Raw genomic sequence first — 21,296 nt, 5'->3', positions numbered from 1 at the left:
GAAAGATAACTATATTAGCATCCATACCAACGCATGATAATGTTACGTTTATTATAAGTGTGTGTTGCAGTTTTGTCATCTGATGCTTGAATGCTTAGGGTCTTTAAATCAGGATGGATTGTGATTGGCTGTCAATGTTTTTAACTTTCATCAGCTGGAAAAAAAAAATCGTTCTGAAAGTGATTCCAACAATATCGTTCCTCTGTAGTTATAGTTGTTATAGTGGTGTGGACTTCCTTATTATTTTCAGTTATGATTATTAAAACTTTATAGTTATCGTTCTTGATGCGAACAAGTTTGAATCAGACTACAGTATAATGGCGCCGTGTGTTCGATTTCATGTGCAGCCAGCAAAGACAACTCAATAGAATTATGTGTTTGTGTGAACGTTGTTTTTGGCCCCTTTACTGTGGTGTTTTTTGTTTTCGTTTTTATCTTATTAAATTAATATTAAATTTAGATTTCAAGCTCACAAATTTAATTTCTTTTTCCATGTTGCTGTTGGTTCACTGGCGGGAAAGGAAACGCTACTCTTCTGCTTTTCTTCTGTACCTGTTCTCTCTCCACTCCTAGGGCAGAGTGCCTCTGCTATGTAAATGTATTCCATCATTCCGTTGACCTCCCAGGACTGCCGAAGCATGTCATTGCTTTTCTCAGCCTGCCTCTCGCTCTCTCCCTCATCTGTCCGAACAGGCCACCTCTCCCCACCTGCAGACATCATGTTAGTTATGTGACAGGCCTGCTGGCAGGGTATTGCACAGGAACCTCAGCCTGTCTTCCTCAGAGGCTTCTGACATGAGGTCCAGACACAAGAGCGCATAACTAAACAGTCATGCAGAGAAAGCTTTCCCTCTGCAAGCGCATTCATTACATGCCAAGAAAGGATCACCCTGCTGTGGCGTTTTTGGTAGTACGGTCATGTCTTGTGTCTATAAGGTTTGGGATAATGGAGAAATCTGTGATAACGTCAAATCGGTCTCATCAGGAAGTTCCTGTGTTTTAAAAGTGAGTTGTTGTGTGGAACCCACATGGAATCTGCCCTGTGATTTCCACAGAATTTAAATACCTGCTCTATAGGGGTATTTACACGACAACGATGTACTAAAAACAGATGACAACGTTGTCCAAACGATCTCCTTTCACACGGATCTGCAAAAATTACTATAAAGGGTGTTTTATGCATGCCAAGCCAGTAGTTGGCGATGTCACTGTCAAGAACCTCCCCACGAACATGTAATACGCATGCGCATGACGTCACCGTTTCACAAATTCACATTTTTTTTATTTACATGGAGACTGTAAAGGCATCGCTTTCAAAACCTTGCTCTTTGAAAACCGTTTTCAAAACACTGTTGTCATGTAAATGAACAGCCAAAACTAAAACTAAAGGTTTCACTGTTTTGTTTTGTTTTGTTGTCTGGTACTGACCCTGCTGGTATAGAGTACTGAAGGTGTTTCAGCTCCCAGCAGACCTTAAGTTCCTCCTGGATTAGCTGGGCTCTATGCTGCCCTCTGACCAGAAAAGAGGATTGAATTATGCTGTAAATTAGAATCTAGCCACAATATGTTAGTGTGTGTTTCAAGTTTGTCAGTTTGCTCTATGCCATAGAAAGTGTATCCTCAAAAAAGCCATTATCCTCAAAGCTGTTTAAGGAGGAGTAAATTAGGAGAAATTATAGAATGAATAGTTTAATAATTTAATAATTAAAATGTAATAAAGTATATTGCTGTTGTCACCATACCGGTTATCAGACGGTTATTCTTTGCAATATCAGTCGATAAAAATAATTATTTGTTGTATCTGGCATAATTGTAAATTAAAATTAGTTTGTCTCTGAAATTGAATGAACATTTTTGGTCTTAATAGTTTTTTTTGTAGTAGTTTCTGGGGTAAACGATATTACAGGCACTCACCCTTTAGCCATGTCTGTATTTACTATATACAAGAGTTTATTTTGCAAAAGTAACATTTACTAACATAATTTGTTCCCTCTATTTACAGTGCGAGTGTGCTTGTCTGGTTGTGCTTGCGTAGTATAAATACCCAAAACCTCATCTGAAGTACATTTGCTGGATAGGTACGAATGAGCCTTCAACAGCCACTTAGGGGCCTTTCTCGGCTCTCCAGCTGCAGAGGGGCTCCAGATGACGACTGAGGAGCGGAGCCTTATTAGATCACTTGATATAACCTCCAACACTGCTTAAGAGGAAAAGAGGCATTTATGGGATTGCTTATAGGATGACATCTCCTCCACACTACCATTTCAAGGTCCTGTGGGTCTCTTGTAAAGAAAGTGGGTTTGGTTGTTTGTCCTAGTAGTTGTTCCAAGTCCGATCCGGCTGCTGTAAATGCTGTCTTTGAGTGCACGTCTGTCCCTGTGGATGTCCAGCAGCGTGCTAAGTGAAAAATGCCCCTCGCTCAGCGTTCGTTTTCTGCTGCGACGGATGAAAAATGGAGCGTCTAAAGTCCTCCAAGAAGATGATCCTATTGTAAATGTCAAGAGAAGTCGGCGAGTACATCACTTGACAATTAGCGCATGCAAAATTGGATACTTCCGCCTTCAACACGGCTGTCATAAGGAGTTGACCTCGCGTTTCATAATGAAAGTCAAAATGCATGATAAGAATGTTTCATACCCTCACAGCCAGCCAGTCAATGGCAGACAATGGGCAGAGCAGTAAATCAATACAAACATGACTATTGCCTTGGCAACCAGCTCCAACAAGTGGCTGGCATTTGGCTTGTTTATTCCTGCCGAGAACCAATTGATTCCAGATTGCGTATTCAACTCATTGTCTTAGAGATTATTTATATATATATATCATGGTCAGTCTGCATACTTGATTCTGATCAGCTGGAAGGTGTGCAATAAAACCGTTTAGTGCACAGGTAGTTCCAAGTTTAATCACAGTTTGATATTAATGCGCTGTTTTCATTGAAGTGCACGCACACAGAGCGGAGTTCATTAAAATAAATCTTACGCACTACATTATCTCTGTGTCTGATTCAAAGCGGCAGAATGCTAGAGCTAACGAGCCGTAACTGACAAAAAAATAACCTTAGATTTTACCCTTACAGTCAGATGTTACGCTGTAAATATCAATATTAACAGCTTAAGTTGTCAATTCTGGCAAATGACCATGGTACTAGCTGTGCATTAAACAATTTTAATGCACTTTGCGTCAGGTGTTATATATTACTATATATATATATATATATATATATATATATATATATATATATATATATACATATACAGTAGAACTAGAACCTAATGTTTGTTATTAAATTGTCATCGCCTTAGGTGTCAGCAAAGGTAATTTGAATGTAAAAATAGCATCAAATTAGCACAAGGATGTATTGGTTTTCATTCATGTCAAATGATATATTGCTTCTACTCTGACAAAGGAATAACAGCATGCTGAGAATCTTCTCAGTAGCATAGAGCGGAGGGCAGAGAGGTGTGTGTGGGTGATGTGGCCATCCTCTTAACGCTGAGGCATCCATCACATAGGCATGATGTATAAATCCCATTTCTATTGATCCAGTCTCGGGAGAGAGAGGGAGAAAGGTGTGGAGAATGGAAAGCCTTAGCTGACTGAAAGCGGAGGAGAAGATCCAAACAGATGATGAGTCAACAACCCAGAGAAAAGGGGACAGACAGTGACCCCACTGAGCACCCATAAGCTGTTTGCGCAGCAGTTTTAATTGCCTTTTCTCTTTTTAATTAAAGCTGTTCTGCAGAGAAAGTAGAGCTGGGAAAAGTGATTTATACTTCATTTGTGTCCAGCAGTTTTACATAATTGATTTGTTTATCCACCGCATTGTCTTGTTTGGTTTGGTTATTGTAGTTTGGTTTCTTTTTTTTTTTTTAGGAATGTGAATTGTGGCCAGAGAAAAACAGCCTGTGTTTTTTTGTATCTTTTGGCAGCACAATGCAGAGCCCAGCTTTGGCCGGCTGCATGTTGGTATGGAAACAATCCACAAAATACCTGCCGCCTGACCTCAGGGCAGCTTTTAAGCCCTTTAGATGAATTTCCTTTGCTCTTGTTTTTGTTGTTGGAGAAAGCGCTGCTTTGAGGCCATTTTGCTTTTCTGACCGTTTTGAAAAAAAAATGTATTCTGTAAGAATGCATTAGATTGATCAAAAGGGACAGTAAAGACATTTAATGTTACAAAATATTTCTGTTTGAAATAAAAAAGTTCCTTCAAACGGTTTACTCAAAGAATCCTGAAAAAACTCACAGTATCCCACTTTCCATTTTAGATCAAATAAATGCAGCCTTGGTGAGCATTAGAGATTCTTTTCAAAAACATTCAAATAGACCCCACATTTTTTAACAGTAGTGTATATTTTTTTTAACTTATGTTTTATTTTAATGATTAAATTAATATTTGTTTTTATTTATAAATAGCTCATTTATTTATGCATTTACTATTTATTTAATAAGGTCACTCTGATTGTTGCCTATAAGCTTCATTCAGTTATGAACTTGTTTTTAAATCTTTGCAAATATGTGAATATGAATATGTGAATACACTAAACGTGTCCTCAGGAAGTGCAGTCCCTAACCTTAACCCTCAAAGATTTTGTGTGTCTGGCCTTTTGAATGACGTCAAATGCCATGACTATTTCCTCCATGCGATGTGATTGGCTGTTCCTGACTGACAGGCGGTTTGTCAGTGGCTTCCTGTAATGTGCAGTGTCACCAGGCGGATGCTCCTGCTCTGCCGGCCTCACTGTAATTACTTTGCATGCTTGACTGACTCTCTCCATTAACGCCAGAACACTCTCAGCACCCACTGAATTATTCCATCGATCCTCTTTTTGTTTTTGACTTCTCTTTTTTTTAATTTCCCTTCTGTTTCAAGCTGAACTGTCAGAATCGCAGCGGAATAAAGCCATTATTTTAAATGGGATTATTTGCAAACCCATTATTTACTGGGTGAGAGGGAATGATTTTCATGGTGACAGTGTTTACAGCTTTGTTTGACCTTCCTTTGAGACAAATGAGATTGTTATTTGTCAAAGATTTGTGCCATTTGTTTTTTACTATGAAGTCAGTTCTATATAGACTGCGGTACATGCATCATATTGTATAGGCCTGTACTATACACAGTGATGATCATGATATCATAATTAGATCCAAATTAAACCACTCCAGACATGTGACACTCAATGTGTCGTCTAGAGAGTGAATATGCGTTTGAATCTCTCGCCCAATTCACTTTTTTTTTCTTCTTAATTACTTCATAATTTGTTGGGAAGGAATGAGTAAATCTAGTATAACTAAATAGATGAGTCAATATAGTGAATTAAGTCAAGTAAAAGTGAAAGTCAATGAATATATATATATATATAGTGAAAGTCAATAAATTCATAAATATAGCAAAGTAAATAAAGTAAACGAATTAATGATACACAAACTAAAAAAAGTTGATACAATATCATGATCAAATATTTTTGCGATTTGTATTGATTGTGATTTGAGTGCAGTGGAGCCCTGTTCGTCAGGGACGGTCTTCTCAGTATCGCATTGATTGCATCCCACCTAACTTCCTCGGTCTGAGACCCCATTATGACATCATCAGCCCATTGACCAGCTCTCGCTATAGAAACACTTTGCATTTCTTAGACCGTAATAGCAGGGGTGAGGATGAAATAACCTACGCATTGTTTCATGACTCCTGTGTCGTCATCTCCACTCTCACTCCCCTGCATACTCAGTTTATTGCCTAGGATACTATGGAAAATACGAAAATTCGGACTCAGCCACTGGCTTGAATCCATGTCATGTAATCCTGCATATTGTCCTGGCCAGTCACGTCCCTGTGCTTCATCTGTCCATGCGCTGCCAGAACAGGGTCTAGCTGGATTGCTGTTTGCTGTACTGATTTCTGTTCGAGATGTGCAGAGACGGGGTGATTGTGACCTTGTAACACTGTCACTCCTCACCGAGATGTTAGTGTGGCCTGCAGGCCAGTCATATCCATCTACCCTGCTGCTCTTTTCTCTGGCGTTTCTTTTCATTTCTCCGTCTCTCCTCCGTCGCTCCCTCGCTGTGGCTCTGCTTTTTGCACTCTCCTGGGAAACGAAGTAACCCATATTAGCAGCCAATAGTGTATTCACACTATGCAGAGATGCGCATTACCCACATTTCTGCTCCATATAGGTCACCGGAGATGGATATTGTGCTGGAATGAATCACACTGAGGAAACGTTTCAGAGCCTCTAAGTATTGTGCATTATTAATTGTGAATTACTACCCCCACTCCGTTGTTCAGTCAGTGTGTTTGGGAATTCTGACGCGTTTTGTTTTTCACTATATTGTCCTTGCACAATTTCTCTTGTCAGTGCTTGCCTGTTACAATATTCCCACAAGACATGAATTTGAGCTTTGAATGAATTTTCAAGGCTGCCTTTATATTCAAAACCATTTTTTTCATTTGGGAGTTGAAGGGGATTAATAAGCTGTCCAGTACGGCAAAACTTAGGATGCTCTTTGAAGAGAAAATTTGATTTGCTGTCCTCTTTGTCTTTCTCTTCTGAGGCATCTCAGGAGTCAAACAGTGGTTGGCGCAGCACATAAAATTAATTTGATAAAGCATAAATGTGTCCTACTCGGATCTAAGCCGAGATATGGATTTGAACACAGCAGCTCAAACACACTCCCTTCAATTGCCCAGTAGATTTAACAGAAATCTGGTACTGCAAGATGCTCACTTCTCTAAGAGGAGATGTGCTGAGAAAACTTTATTTAATCTTGCATAGAAAAAGCTTGTAAAGTAACCATTTGGCTGAATGATAAACAAAACATTATCAGTGTTTTCAGTTTCCTCCAGCACTGACTTGGATGACAATATTTAATCTAACCATCGGTGAGTCTATCAAAGTGTCTGCAAACTGTCCGAACCTTAATTTAGCTCAGAGCAAACTGTGCCAACCGGCCAGCAGGGCAGCGTTCCATGAGCTGTGTTTATCAGCCTCGATGAGCGAAAGAGGAGCAATCAGCAGTTCTTATCCTCCGGTGGACTGCACTGCTTACTGTAATTGTTGCTAGGCTACTGTATGGGGAGCCGCTTGCATTTTAATGGTTCTCAATGGGCTTTGTAATTGAATTGCTATGCAGAAGAGAGACAGACCCACTGATTACAGGCTGATTGCATGCTGGGAGAAAAAAACATTGTGTTCAATTATTCGCCATGGCTTTATTTCTTGGCACTCTTGGATGATGCGCGGATCCCAGGAGGGGCTGTTTGAGGGTGACGGAAAAGTGATTGTATTCCCAGCGTTCATTACCTTGTCCAGTGAATGTCGATGGACTTTTTTTCAGCTTGTTTAGCTTTATTGATTCTAGAGCAATACTTGGAGACTAGATTTTTTTTTTTCTGCTAAAGTGTCTTTTTTTTTTATACTGACATATAGATTGAATTATGATCAGCAGCTGCTGCTGAAGTGTTTACTGCTTTTGTGTTTGTTGAAGTGTTTATTGTTTTGCTTTTCTGTGTCATTCTAATTTGTGTTTTTGCCTCTGACTCCTAGAGATTTCTTTTTTAAGTTTACTCACTCCACATGTAAATAAAGAAACGAACAATGTCACACTGTGGTATTTCATTAGTATTGTAATTTTACAGTTGTACTGCAAAATATATATATTTTTGCAGTGAAATGGTATTACAAAAGTAATATTTCTTATTTGGTTTAACATATTTAATAATAGTAAAAAATCACTTTAGATTAGGGTCTAATTCTCATTATTAACTAACTAAACTATGACTTTTGCCTTAATAAACTTCTCATTACTACTTATTAGTAAGGTAGTTAAGTTTAGGTATTGGGTCATGCAGGCATTAATATATCCTTTTAAAGTACCAATAAACAGCCAATATCCTAGGAATATGCACTCTAATAAGCAACTAGCTAATAGTGAGAATTTGAGTGTAATATATTTTTTTCCTTTTTCTTTTTGGCCCAAATTGTGCAGCCCAAAAAAAAAAAAAAAAAAAAGCAGCAAAAACTTCAAATTGCAATCACACTTATCAGAAAAATCAGCAATCTGCTTTGGGGGAGAAAAAAATCATGCAGTCCTGTAAACATGGTCAGTTTATTACATTTTTGTTTACCCAGCCATGGTCTAGCCACATTCAAAGCGTCCAAACTGAATTTGAAATCTGAATTTAAATGTATATGATAGCGTGCACTTTTTTTCACCTCATTTGCATAACATTGATCGCTTCTCAACGCTTACTGCTTACTCTACTCCGCCATCGATCCCACAAATCCCTTGCCACTCAACTCCCATAGAGAATGAATTAGAATATCCCACTCAGCTCTGCTCACTCCTCAGTGTATGGTAAACCAAAAGTCTTTGGATGTGGTGTAACTTTCCTCTCATCTGTGTGTAGCTAAGAATATTTTGGCTGGCTTTCCTCAGCCCTTATGTGGCCCTTTATACCTCGTGGAATGTTTTGCTGATCACCTGCTGTGAAATGACAGATTGGAGCGGGCTGGTGTGCACGCGTTTCCCCCGCGACAGCAGCACTGCTGCAAACACTGAATAAGCTTGACAGTGTTTCAATGCTCAATATTAGCTAAATATAGCCATGCAGCTCTATTTTCCAATTGTAGATCTGTTCTTAGTATCTTCCAAATTTATTGTAGTCTGTGCTTGCCTGAGAGGGCAAAAGTTTGCACTGGTGCGATTTGGCGGTGGCAGCAATCCAAGGCCAGTCGAAAGAGCGCTCAAAGAGTCAATTTAGTCTTATCTGAAACGCTCACCTTGCACTGCGCCTCTGCAGCCATGCGGAGAAGCCACTAGCGAATTGGTTTCAGTGGGAATGGAGTGAGGAGAGACTCGCGCTTCTCTCCTGCATCTCAAACAGTTGGGCTATCTCATTAAACCCAGTTGTTTCCCTGACACTGCGGGCGATTCCTGTCATCTCACCCCTGGAGCCCTTTGTCTGTAGTCCTCTCGCTAGCTCAAACATGTAATGCTGCAGAGTAAGGCTGTGAGTTGCTGTCGAACGGCAACATTCATCTGCAGATGGCTTCGTTTGCGCTGTAGGCAAATTGCAATTGGCTGTCACTGAAACTGCAGAAACGAACTGGAAATCTGTTATGGCAGCCTCATGATGACATATTTAATATCTGGTCTCTGTTGCTAATTTGGGCAATACTAGGAGATTGAATGTTCAATTAGTGCCTTTATTTATATTATCTCTATTTGTATGTATTTTTCATAATTTTAGCCACAGTGCTTTAAAGGTGCCCTAGAATGTTTTTTTTTATTTTTTTATAATGTTTCCTGGGTTACCCTTATAATGTTAGTATGTTTTTTAGATAAAAAATATTCATAATTTAGAAATAAATGGCATTTTTCCTAGCCTGCTTTTAGCTTCTGATTTGAACACTCTGTTTGAAGGGGCGTGTCTGCTGTGGGATTCAGTGTAACCGCGGCCACTGCTGTGATTGGCTGACATGCTTGCATATGAAATAGCTACGCATTACATGTGAAACTCTCTCCCGAATACTTTTACTACTGCTATTATACGCTTTTACTATAACAGCTATCAAGATTAACGAATCGTGAGATGTTTTTAAAGTATTTAGATCTATTCCCATCACATAAAATGTTGCCGTGATGAGCATTGAGCAGATGACAGTCTGTTGATCGTGAGAATGAAGATCTTATCATTGCAAAGCAGTTTCTGCACTCTCTCTGCTTTCCCCAATGCAAACACGATGATGTAAATACAGTAAGAGCTTCGTTGTGCAGTAACGTGCGTCATTGATTTCATAACGAGTTTGGCAAGTGTCCAGATAAACTCGCGCTGTGTGGAAAGATTGTTCTTTGATCGCTTTCTGTATATAATTTGTTCACAATTTAAATACGATTATTTTCATCCTACTAAAAGAAACGATGTGAAGCTGATATTTTAGTCACTGGCTTGACTTACTGATGCATAAACAGTATTGAACGATTTTGAGAGAAAGATTACCTGTCTGAACTTGAACAATTAACTGTTACACATCAGAAAGTGTTGCTTGGTAGCTCGATCCGAGGCCAGCTCTGTATTGGCCCAAGTTGAGGAAACACTCGGTGAAACGTTTGGAAATTTCCAGAGAAAATAAAATTAACCCATTGTTTCTTCAGAGGCTCAGATGAAGGAACTAAAAAATACTTTTGTGTTCATGTGTACATCCACACTGAGCAACTGCCATGCTTCGGCTGCGCAGTTCCGCCTGGCATTGAGGGCTGGCATTATGCAAATATTTGGAGCCGTACATATTAATGATCCCGACTATTGCGTCACAGTCGGTATTGTGTGGAGAACCGACCGTTTTTCAGGGGTGTTTTTCATAAACGTGAATTAAATGAGAACGCGAAAACAGTCCAGTTTGAGATTCACTCTATGTCATGTCCATGCACTGAACTCTTGTTATTTGACTATACCAAGGTAAATTCAATTTTGAATTATAGGTCACCTTTAATTGTGCTTTTGCTATTATAATTTTTATTTACATTTTCTTAATTTTAATGAATAATTTTAAGTTTAATAATATTATATTATTTATTTTATTTTTAATAGATCATTTATATAAATTTTTAATAATCCTAATTTCAAGCATATTTCTACTTACCCTGCCAATGTTTTCACTTGCCCAATGTTTTTGTTGTTGAATTGATTCACGTTTTTTATTGACTTACTATTTATTTTTCACTTATTTTTATTGTATGTCTGTTAAATGTACTATTTATACTTGTATAGTATTTTTTATATAAGTATTTATTTTATAATCATAAATGATTTTTTTTACTGTAAATATTTTAAATACAATTTATTTTCATTAAATGTTATCTTTACAAGAATATTAGCACAAAAAAAAACAATATTATAATTGTATAGGACAGTCATAAATTCATAAACATTCACTAAAAAATAATGGCAAATAAGTCAAAACATGACATTTGTATTTTTTTTGAAAATTGTAATTTTCAACCCATGTTTACCAAACCTATCACAATCATTCTTGCAATTTCTACACAACCTCATTTTATGCAGATAATTTTACCTAGCTGACAAGGAGAATTGAAACCAAAAAGGACAAAGAGCAATGTAAGTCACGCATCAAGCAGAGCCTGTAAACTCCCACTAACATGTTTGTTATGGGAGCTATTCATGTACTCAGTAAGTCTATGAAGGAAATGCTATAGCTCTGCCTTTCTCTGGTAACTTTCACACGGATGCAATTGATGTAACATGCAACATACTTAATTTTTTGCTGTCAGGAATGCCATCTGAATTTGCCTTAAAGTACTGTGGTGGTGCCATGATTCAGTGATGGTAATGCCATGGTACATTGATACCCTGTTTCAGAGATCTGAATAATTATTACATTCATATATTCCATGTTATTTCCTTTGGCTTTTGAAGTTTGTGGCCTTTAATTTCATGAGTAGGATCGGAGGAAGCAGACCCATGTGTTACGGAGCGTCACGGAACGAGTGCTATTCATCTTCATCCTTCCTCTTTCATTCCTGCTCTGTTTACTCTGGCAGAGAGCGAGCGATTCTATTATTATTCCTGTTTGTAACCTAGTGTTGAGCGATGCCGTTAGGAGTCAGAGCGCTAGAAATATACTCAAGTATACAGCATTTATAAGATACATTTTTAAATCCAATAATCCTCCATTCATGAGGGCTGTTACTGCAGATCTAGGTCACAAAGACCAATGGCTGAATGGAATTGCGATTATGAAAGCACTGACTTCATGAAGCTCACATATAATGCAATGCAGTGCAATTCAGTGTCTATAAGGTGAGAATATTATGTATTAATGAATATTATGTCTATTATTAGATCTATGATCTATTATTAGAAACCAGTTCTGTCAAGGTCAAGAGTAGTATCTTTGTTTAGTTGTAGACGGTGTGTTCTTGAGGTTTTGGATTGAAATCAATGGCTGAACACCTGCGGATGGTAAAATAACTCCATGTTCAATTTGGAAGAAAAGAGGATTGGATTTTTCTTTTGAATGACAGCTGAATTTATTCACTGAGGCCTTGAAAAGCAGCACTGTCTGGCCCATCTGCTCTCTGTGTGTGTATGTGAAGCTACAGTTATTGTGCTGTGGTAAGGGACTGTGCATGAGTTGAATTTCTGACCATTAATGGGCCCTCTAAGGTGGTCTTGTCATTTGCCTGGCAATCTCTCTTTTGGGCTTACAACAAATAGTCAAGGACATTCATCTTGTTACATTGAATCCTGCATCTCAGGCTAAGCATTTCTACAGAGGCTATTCTGATTTCCTTTCCTTCTGACATTTAACTGTCAATATATCTTCATCTTTGGTACCTCGGTTTACTTCCCCTTATTTATTCATAATAAGCAAAGGGGGGATGTGGACATGATGAGGATGAAGACATACCACATGTTCCTGCATTAGGAAATCCACTGCTTGCTTTTTTCTCTGTAAAAAAATACTGGTTACACTTTATTTTAAAGTGTCATTGTTTGTGTAATTATATATTTAAGTAGCTACTGAGTAATATTAAGTAAGTACATGTACCACTTACTATAGGGTTAGGGTAGGATTAGGATTTGGTTGAGGGTTAGTTGCATGTAAATATGCATAGTTTACTGTTATTACTATGGTAAGCACATGCAACTTATGTAACAAGGACACTAAAATAAAGTGTTACCAAAATACTTAGAACAGTTAAACCCAGTAATGATGCTGAACATTCAGATTTGCCATCACAGGAATACATTTCTTAATTTCTTCTTACTTTAAAATTAATTAATTTAGAAAACAGTTCTTCTAAATGGTAATAATATTTCATATTACTTATTTTACTCTATTTTTGATCAAATAAATGCAGCCTTTGTGAGCCTAATTTCAAAAATATACAAAAATTACCAACTCAACTTTTGAACTGTATTGTACCTTGTGCTAATGTTTATAGTTAAGCTGAAAAACAGCATGGATATCAAGTCAGTACTTTCATTATTACAGACTTAACATGCCTTAAAGTCCTTGCGTTTAAAATGGAAGTACTGTATTTATCAGTGCCTTTAAATAGACAGAAATCACATAGTGGTGGTATGAGGTGTGCATGACAGTCCAGCTATTTAAAAAACAACAACTATTTTCAGATTAGGTGCTTAAAAAACAAGATTAATAGATGATAAAAGATTTTTAAGAAAACAAAATTGAATTGGTTAAACATGATCGTTAAAGATGATGTTCATGACAACAACAGCCTTATTTTAGTATTTCATGACTTTTTGCCTGTATTCCAGCATACCACTCTTCTCTAAGGACATAATTTGTGTTCTTGAGTTGAAATTATTGCTTGTTTGTTATGTCCAGAGTTAGAATATTTGATGCTATAGCCTAAATATATTAAATTAATATTTAGGTTTTTTCTTTTTTTTTTTTTACAGGCAAAATGAAGTCACAACAATATTCCAAGTTTTGAACCTTTTCCACCAAATGTCTTGAACCTAAGCACAACCTATGTTTGTTTCTCTTTAGGGCCGACATGTCAAAACAGGTCAACTGGCTGCTATCAAGTGCATGGATGTCACAGGGGTGAGTTTATTTTCATTGTTCTTTCCATCTTGACCTCTTATGATACTCTGAAGCTGTTGAGGTCTTTCACAGACAAGATGTCAAAACCTCTTGAGTGAGTCCTCGGCTAAGATCCGCAGGTTTATTTTAGGCTTAGTCTTATTTTTGACGTTTTATTAAATCCAGATATCCTCTAGGCTTGGTTTTCCCCTCATTAGTTCTCTGGATGCTAAGGTAGACGTCGTCTTAATTACCTTTTAGCATCCCTCTTTATAATAAGGCATCTTTACACAGCCGAATTAAGGCTGCTCTAAAGCGGCTCTGTGTCTGATCAGAATTCTGTGTAAAGACGCAATGCCACATAAAAGCAGACTTAAAATATAACAGGTCTGACCCACCTCAGCCCCTAGTATCAAAGGCGACTCTGATACTGTTTGGATGAACGCGAACTTGTGCCGCTCTAAACTACGTCATTGTCATGACAACCAAAAGCACGCCTGTCAGCTCAAGCGACGCGAGAATCAAAAAGCGGGAGACAAAACGTATAGGGATCTCCCAGTCACGTGACCCCTAGCCGCGTGTCAGCCATTTTGACGGAATACATCCGTCGGCTACTCATAGATCCATTGCCGTGGGTAATATATATATAGAAGTATTGTCAAACAAAACGGAGGCTAGCTTGACCCTCCCTCCTCCTCATCTCGTCCCCTCCCTTCTGTTGCACGCGTACTAACCCCCCACCCCCCAAATCATTTTTGTCGTTATTGGCTGGAACACTGTTTCGTGGTCCAGGTTGGACCAGTTTTTTTTTTGTTGCCGTCTGTGGAGCCTAGGCTGTCTACAGAGACTGCGTTTTTTTTCCAGCTAGCAGTTAGTGAGATGTTTGCTGTATGTGGCTAATACTACAGGCGAGTGGAACAGAAATTATTAGCGCGAGCGCCTCGGATCGCGTTTTGTCCTAAACCATTCCTATAACTGTTCACATTTTGTAAATAATTCATCGTTTTATAGCAGGTGTTTCTCAGTACTCTGTGTTTACCTGAACTATTACCGACCTGATCTTGTAGGAAGCGTTGGAAGACAACACACCTACAATAAAGGCATATTTCTCCAACGGGGAGGGGAGATACTGACCTTCATTCATAAAAATATGCCATTAAACAAGTATTTGAAATATACTGTCTTTATGTTGGTTCTACATTAATTTGGAGATTAACTGTGAAATTAATACATTATAAAATATATAAACTAAATGTATACAAAAATGTAAGTGTTTTTAATTGTGATTAATCACAGAAAAAAATGTGGTTAATCAAGTAAAAAAAAAAAATTATCGATTGATAGCACATATTAGTGCCATATATACATTTTGTATATGTGGTTCGTCATGGGTCATGTATGGCATTAAAAAAAAAGGCGTTAAATTTAAATTTGAAGATACCTGCAGAAACCCTGCCTGTATTAAATTAAAGATAAAATATGATAGATCATAATATGAACAGTGAAAGGAACTGTAGCTCCTACAATACATTTTAACAGGCATAATTAGGCTAGGCATGAAAATAACTTAAGGAAATATCTATTTTCTAAGCCAAATAATTTGATTCATATTCTTTTGGTTTCTCTTCCCCAATATTAAAAAAAATGTAAAATGCTATGAAAATACAGGTATCGGCAAGTACTAAAAATAAGTGTCGGTATCTGACTCGTTCTGGAAAGTGGTATCTGTGCATTCCTAGATTTAAATGATACAAGTGAGTTCAGGCATCACAACATGCACTGTGTAAGAAATGGATATTCATTTTGAGTTTTGCTAAAGATTACATTTAACAGTGTTATTAAATTAATGTTTTAACTTAACTTAAGAGAGCATTACATGATGGTAAAGGTAAATTTAAAACAGGAAATAAACATGAACCAATTAAATTTCTAACATCTACAATAACAATAAATTAAATCTCCAATGTCAGGCAATAAATATGGTACAGATACAGTATCATGCATCTATAATAATTAATTGGTTTGAAATAGTTTTTTGTTGTGCAATCTCCTATAAAACAATTCTTAAAACTTTAGAAAACTCATGGAAATTCATTAGCCGAGTGGGAACCCCATCATCATTAGGATGGGTTGTTCCTGGAAATTACTGTTTGACCTATAGTGAACGAGAGAGCAGATGAAGAGTTGTCATTAGCTCAAATATGGAGCATACAGACTGTTCTTAAGAGATCGTTGAGTTGGGGGTCCTGAGGGGATCCTAGAGGGACACTCCAGTCGAGATGTAATTCTTTGAGTCAAGAGCTAATCCTGTGCTCTCTCCCCTCCTTCCCCCACTACTTCATGTAAAAGCACCTGCATCTGTAAGTGGGCCATCAGACCTTATTATAGGTCACTAGAGTGATCCCACAGGCCTCAAGCTTTACTAGAGAGTGGAATGTGAGCTATCCCATGATCCCCTGCTGCATGTGTTTCGACAGGAGGAAGAGGAGGAGATCAAAGCTGAGATCAACATGCTGAAGAAATACTCTCACCACAGGAACATCGCCACCTACTATGGCGCCTTCATTAAAAAGAACCCTCCCGGTGTGGACGACCAGCTGTGGGTGAGTACCGTGCCCCACTGTGCCAGTGGAAATGGAGAGTGTGTGTCCATCTGTGCTTCACACACACTGCCCTGTGTATACGTGGTCTTTTTTGGACCCATGGGGAAGTGTATGATAAATGGGCCTTGAATGAACATTGATGAACAGGAATCAAAGCACCGTTGTCTCGCCTACAGACTTGTTGTCATGGAGAGTTAATGGTGCTCTGTGCTGGGAAAAGTTAAGGACTTTGTGAAGGCTGTAAAAGCTTTTTATTATTAGTATTTCAATAACAGAATGTCTCTTGATTTTTATGTAGTTATCACAGCGTTTCATCACAGTTCTGTGTTGAGCGCACCTAATGGTAATGGTTGACCATTGCCGGTTTCTATTTAGTTTTAATTAAATAATTTATGCATACATATGTTATTTAGTAAAATGATTTAACTTGCATTTTTAACAAATGTAATTGAAAAAAGGTTTTTATTTTTAATTCACCCCCACCCCACCCTTAACAATGTTTAATGAAAGTTTTTAAAACTTCTGAAATCATAAAATTAATTGTGATTTAATTATTTAAATATACTTTTTTAACACCAGTTTGTGTTAATAAGCATCTTAGTCATAATTACGACACAAAAACATGACACATAATTTACCCTATAGCCTAGGCCTATTAGCCTATAGCCCAATTTTTCAAATACAGTTTTCCATTGTAATGGGTCAAGAATCACTGCTATAAATAATTCAATTAAATGTTGCCAATGAGACAAAAAAAAAGAAACGCTTATTTTACGCCATATTCACTTAATTCATCCAGATTTATCTCAGTAGTAAGGTCAGAGAGGCTGTTCTCTGTGTCTGCTGTCTAGACTTGTTCTTTCAGTCTATCTCCTACTTTATTTGTCCTGTCCATATTTTCCTCTCCTACCAACTTTTTTCCCCCTCTCCGACCACTTCCCTTCTCTTCCTCAGCTGAAAGACAGGACAGGTCTGATTGTGGCAGGGTAATTTGTGTTGTTTATCAGCGGCTGCAGGGACACACAGGGGCACGCAGTTGGAACTCTCCACCAATAAAGATAGACATCGCAGGAAATGAAGAGCATTTGTGACGCATCTCAGCGTCGAGTGGCAGCTCTTGAATGGGCAGACCTTTCAGATGAAGGGTGACATTCCCACTGCTGTAAGACTCGAGGGCCACAAACCCCTTCAATATTCCCTTTGACCTGCCAATCAAAATCAGAAAGACAGAGATTGGGAAAGAATCAAGTGACTGAAACCCACATTCAATTTTGGTCCTGCTCGTCAGGTAGTTGGCATGCATGTTTCCAAGGGAGTCCATTCACTCTGGCACTCTGAGCTTCAGTGCTGCTCTTGCATAAATACTTTCTATTTTGCAGCACATTCTATTCAGACTGATGAAGAGGACATAGGCAATGAAAGCCTGCCCTTTTGAAAAAGACCAGCTTTCTTACACTAGCATGTATCTATCCACATTGCTCTAGGCTGAGTTTTGCTAATTATTGCTGGACTAGCTGTTAGAGCTCCAGTTCAAAAAGCAAGGTTGACTAAAAATTCTGGTTGGTTAATGTAGACGTGAGGGTGACCATTTCATGGTGTGACAAAATGAAGGTGTAGCTCATGAATATTAATTAGGTTATGTACAAATGTTTTTTAATATCTCTTGATAACTTCTGATTACTAATAATTTCCTGATACTTTTTCTACATCTGCTCTCCCAAGGATTTTGTAGTTTTGTAGTACTTTTTATTTTAATAAATCAGAATTGCAGCTGATCATCAGTGGGATTATATTAAGCATAGGGACCCGTTTGCTTTTTTTTCACGGCTGCTTCCTAACCAAAATTGAAAATAATCATTTTATATTTGAAAAAAAATATATTGTAAAAACATTTGTTATTTTTTTCATTTAAAGGGGACCAATTATGCCCCTTTTCACGAGATGTAAAATAAGTCTCTGATGGCCCCAGAGTGTGTATGTGAAATTTTTGCTCAAAATACCCCACAGATAATTTTTTACAGCATGTTTAAATCGTCACTTTTTGGGGCTGAGAAAAACGCACCGTTTTAGTGTGTCTCCTTTAAATGCTAGTGAGCTGCTGGTTCACGGCATAGGGGGGCGGAGCCTAACCAGCTCGCGCTCAGTGAACAATCTCAACTCACGGAAAGATGATATCAAAACAGAAACTCACAGTAACGGTGTTCATTTCGACTCAATAGACAATAATGCCTACATAGTCAGAGAATATATGCTGTATGGAGTTGAAACAGGTATAGTTTAGTTTAATTACAGTACAACCTATGTGTCATTGATTGTAGCCACTATTACTACAAGCCTGCTGTAGGACCATGTCTGAATGATGACACAAAATATACTGATGAGTTTAATAAAGTTTATTGTATGTCACAAAAGAATAAGTGTCAGTTTTACTCCAGAAAATCACTGTAAGAGCTGAGTAAACACAGTATAAGAAGTGCGTAGGTACATACACAAATTTCGGTAGAGTTGAGGGAGCATTTTTCAAAGACAAAATGAACCCACCTCGTCTTCAGCGGCTGGCTCAGATTTCAGGAGTAAATAGAGAGAGCGAATGAATACATCCAGAATGTGAATGAATACATCCAGCCACAACACCTTCAACGCTTGGGAGACATTCTCATTAGTGCAGCAATGGCGGATGTGTACAACTTGCTGTGAACTTGATCAGGGCGGGTCTAGTTAAAACGGCAATGTCTGTCAACACTCGTGGGCGGGGCCTGTGGCTTTAGTGACGTCACCAAAGCCGCATTCTGAAAACAGGTCGTTGGGAGACACTGCTTATGATTTATGGGGATTTAAAAAAAAAAGGAGTGAGTGGATTTTTATCACTGTAGGGTGGTTGTATACACACACTGCCAACACACATTTATGTCCAAACACCTTACAAAAGTGAATTTTGCATAATAGGTCCCCTTTAACACACACACACTATATTTAGTATATGTATAGTTATAGAAATCATTTATTTAATTCATTTTTGAACAATTTTCATTTCTGTTCATATCTTATATGCACATGCTTTGATGCTGATGTTCTCAACTATCTTAACCAACAAACACTGTGCATGCTGGTGATCTGCAGTCCTCATCTTTTCAAAGGAATTAAACGAGATAATTAAGTTTTTATAATCTGGAGAACCATGTCGCTGTGAATATGCCTACACATCACACAGTCCTACTATATGCACACTTCTCTGTCTAGTAGGACACGCATTGGTGCTGTATCACTGGTGGCTACGATTGAGTGTGATAGTCTGTGTCTTAAAATAGAGAAGCACCATCACCCAAAACACGGCCTCATCAGCAGTGCTTAATGATCTCATTCTTCCTCATTTATGGCATCCCAGACAGAAAAACAGCAAGTTTCTTATGACTCAGTATTAAAGAGGTCAAGCAGCACATGATGTTTCTTTATTTGTGTTGATGTGGTTTTGTATGTCATAAGTGGATTATGATTTGCTTAGAACTCAAGATTACTGAGCTTAAATTCAACTGTCCATACACAGTGGATTTATCCTTGATTGAACTTTACAATTCTTAATGCATACTGGTCTCAGAAGCAAATGTTTAGTTTCAGAGAAATTAATAATGTAAAGTGTTTCCTTATTTAACTGGAGGCCATTTCCAGAGGCAGCCAGCTTGAGTGGCTGTTGTGTGGTTGAGCACACACCTCTAGCATGGAGTATTTGAACCTGAGGGCTGTGCTCAAAGGCTCGTGACTAGACAGGACACTCTTCGCTGAAGTGCGATTAGAGGAGCTAGAAGCACAAGTCACTTCCAATTACAACAGAATAAGGCTAAATCGGAGGGTCTGAGGATCAGCTAAGCTGTCTAGCTACATCTTGCAGCAATTTCCATATCCACAATTGGTGTATTATGTACATTTGGTGTTGGGTAACAAACAAAGCTGCAAACTGGCATTATAGAATTATTTGCTTTTGAAATATTGTTGCTGTTGCAGCAACTAGCTATTTTGTAGCAAGTGGCCTTGTAGCATCGTTTGATAGTTAACAGTTCTACCGACTGTAGCTTAACTGTATTTTAACGATTTTATATGATGAGTTGCTTGTATCTTCTTAGCTACAGTTTCATAATAGATTGAATAGTTTAATTTTTTTGAAACATATTTTTTATGTTATCAACACCCAGGTACACAATGGTCCAACCTATTTAATGTGCTGTATTTTCATTTGCATCAAACTAAATATAGCTTGTACGCTGAGTAAATTCCATTAGTTAGGTGTTTAAATGTGTGTGGGTCACAATGTTTCTCAAAACAGTGGATTGTGGTTATTTGACAGTTGCCCTTTTCATGAGAACAAATCCTCTGTAAGAGTTCATTGCCTCCACCAGGGAAAACAAACGGACAAAGATTAATGTGCAGTGATTAACTAACATGCCCCTGTAATATGGGCTTATTTGTATTACAGCATTATCAACTTTTGCATCTGTGGATTTACAAATCTTTATGACTGCTGAAAAAAGAGATGAACTTCTGTTTCAATTAAATTTCCAAGGACGTTTCAGGAACTCAAATTGGATGTGGCAGTCACTTGGGTTAAAGTTTGAAGTATTATCGTGTTGTTCGGTTCTTTCTATTCATCTCATCATTATTCTGTGGTGTAAATTTCCCCTTTCAGTTTTAAAACCGAGACACCAGGCTTTCTAGGGAGCCTCAAGCTATACTCAGCATGTAAACTCAATTTCTTTAATATGTCCCCATTTCAACAGTCATTTTCATGTTTCCCACAATTTTCAAGCAGAAGCGTTACAAATCTTGCTTTATAACTCAGGGCAATTCTTACTTCCAAATATAAATAAAATCATTTCAATTTTAGTTCTCCTCTTTTTATGTGTACATCTACTTTTTTAGATAGTTTTGTTGTTGTTTTGTGTGGTCAGACAAGACATGCGCTTCTAGATTTAAGTGTGATTTCACATCAGATATTAAAGTGAAAGTCCCGGCTGATCTCCTGTGCTTTCCAGCAAGTTTCGTTCTTGCAGCCAAATTAGGTCCAATTAAACCTGAATGATGCCGCCTTTTAAACACTGCACATCCTGGGTCTGAGAGACACGGG

General features: G+C 37.9%; 1 protein-coding gene across 1 annotated transcript in view; it reads left to right on the top strand.

Moving 5' to 3' along the window:
* LOC130070979 (traf2 and NCK-interacting protein kinase-like) overlaps positions 1 to 16,289 on the top strand; it is a gene marked incomplete at its 3' end in the record, with an annotated part of 59,051 nt that extends 42,762 nt beyond the window's left edge. The window contains exons 3-4 of the mRNA XM_056235584.1: positions 13,542 to 13,598; positions 16,055 to 16,289. Of these exons, the coding sequence (XP_056091559.1) occupies positions 13,542 to 13,598; positions 16,055 to 16,289 (292 nt within the window). The remainder of the gene's footprint in view (positions 1 to 13,541; positions 13,599 to 16,054) is intronic.
* Positions 16,290 to 21,296: the final 5,007 nt, after the last annotated feature.

Source organism: Rhinichthys klamathensis, unplaced genomic scaffold (genome assembly GCF_029890125.1).
Source record: "Rhinichthys klamathensis goyatoka isolate OS25496 unplaced genomic scaffold, OSU_Roscu_1.1 h1tg000422l_1, whole genome shotgun sequence".
NCBI classification, from domain to species: domain Eukaryota; kingdom Metazoa; phylum Chordata; class Actinopteri; order Cypriniformes; family Leuciscidae; genus Rhinichthys; species Rhinichthys klamathensis.
Note: the sequence above shows the minus strand (reverse complement) of the source record. Positions and strands in the feature narration are given on the sequence as shown.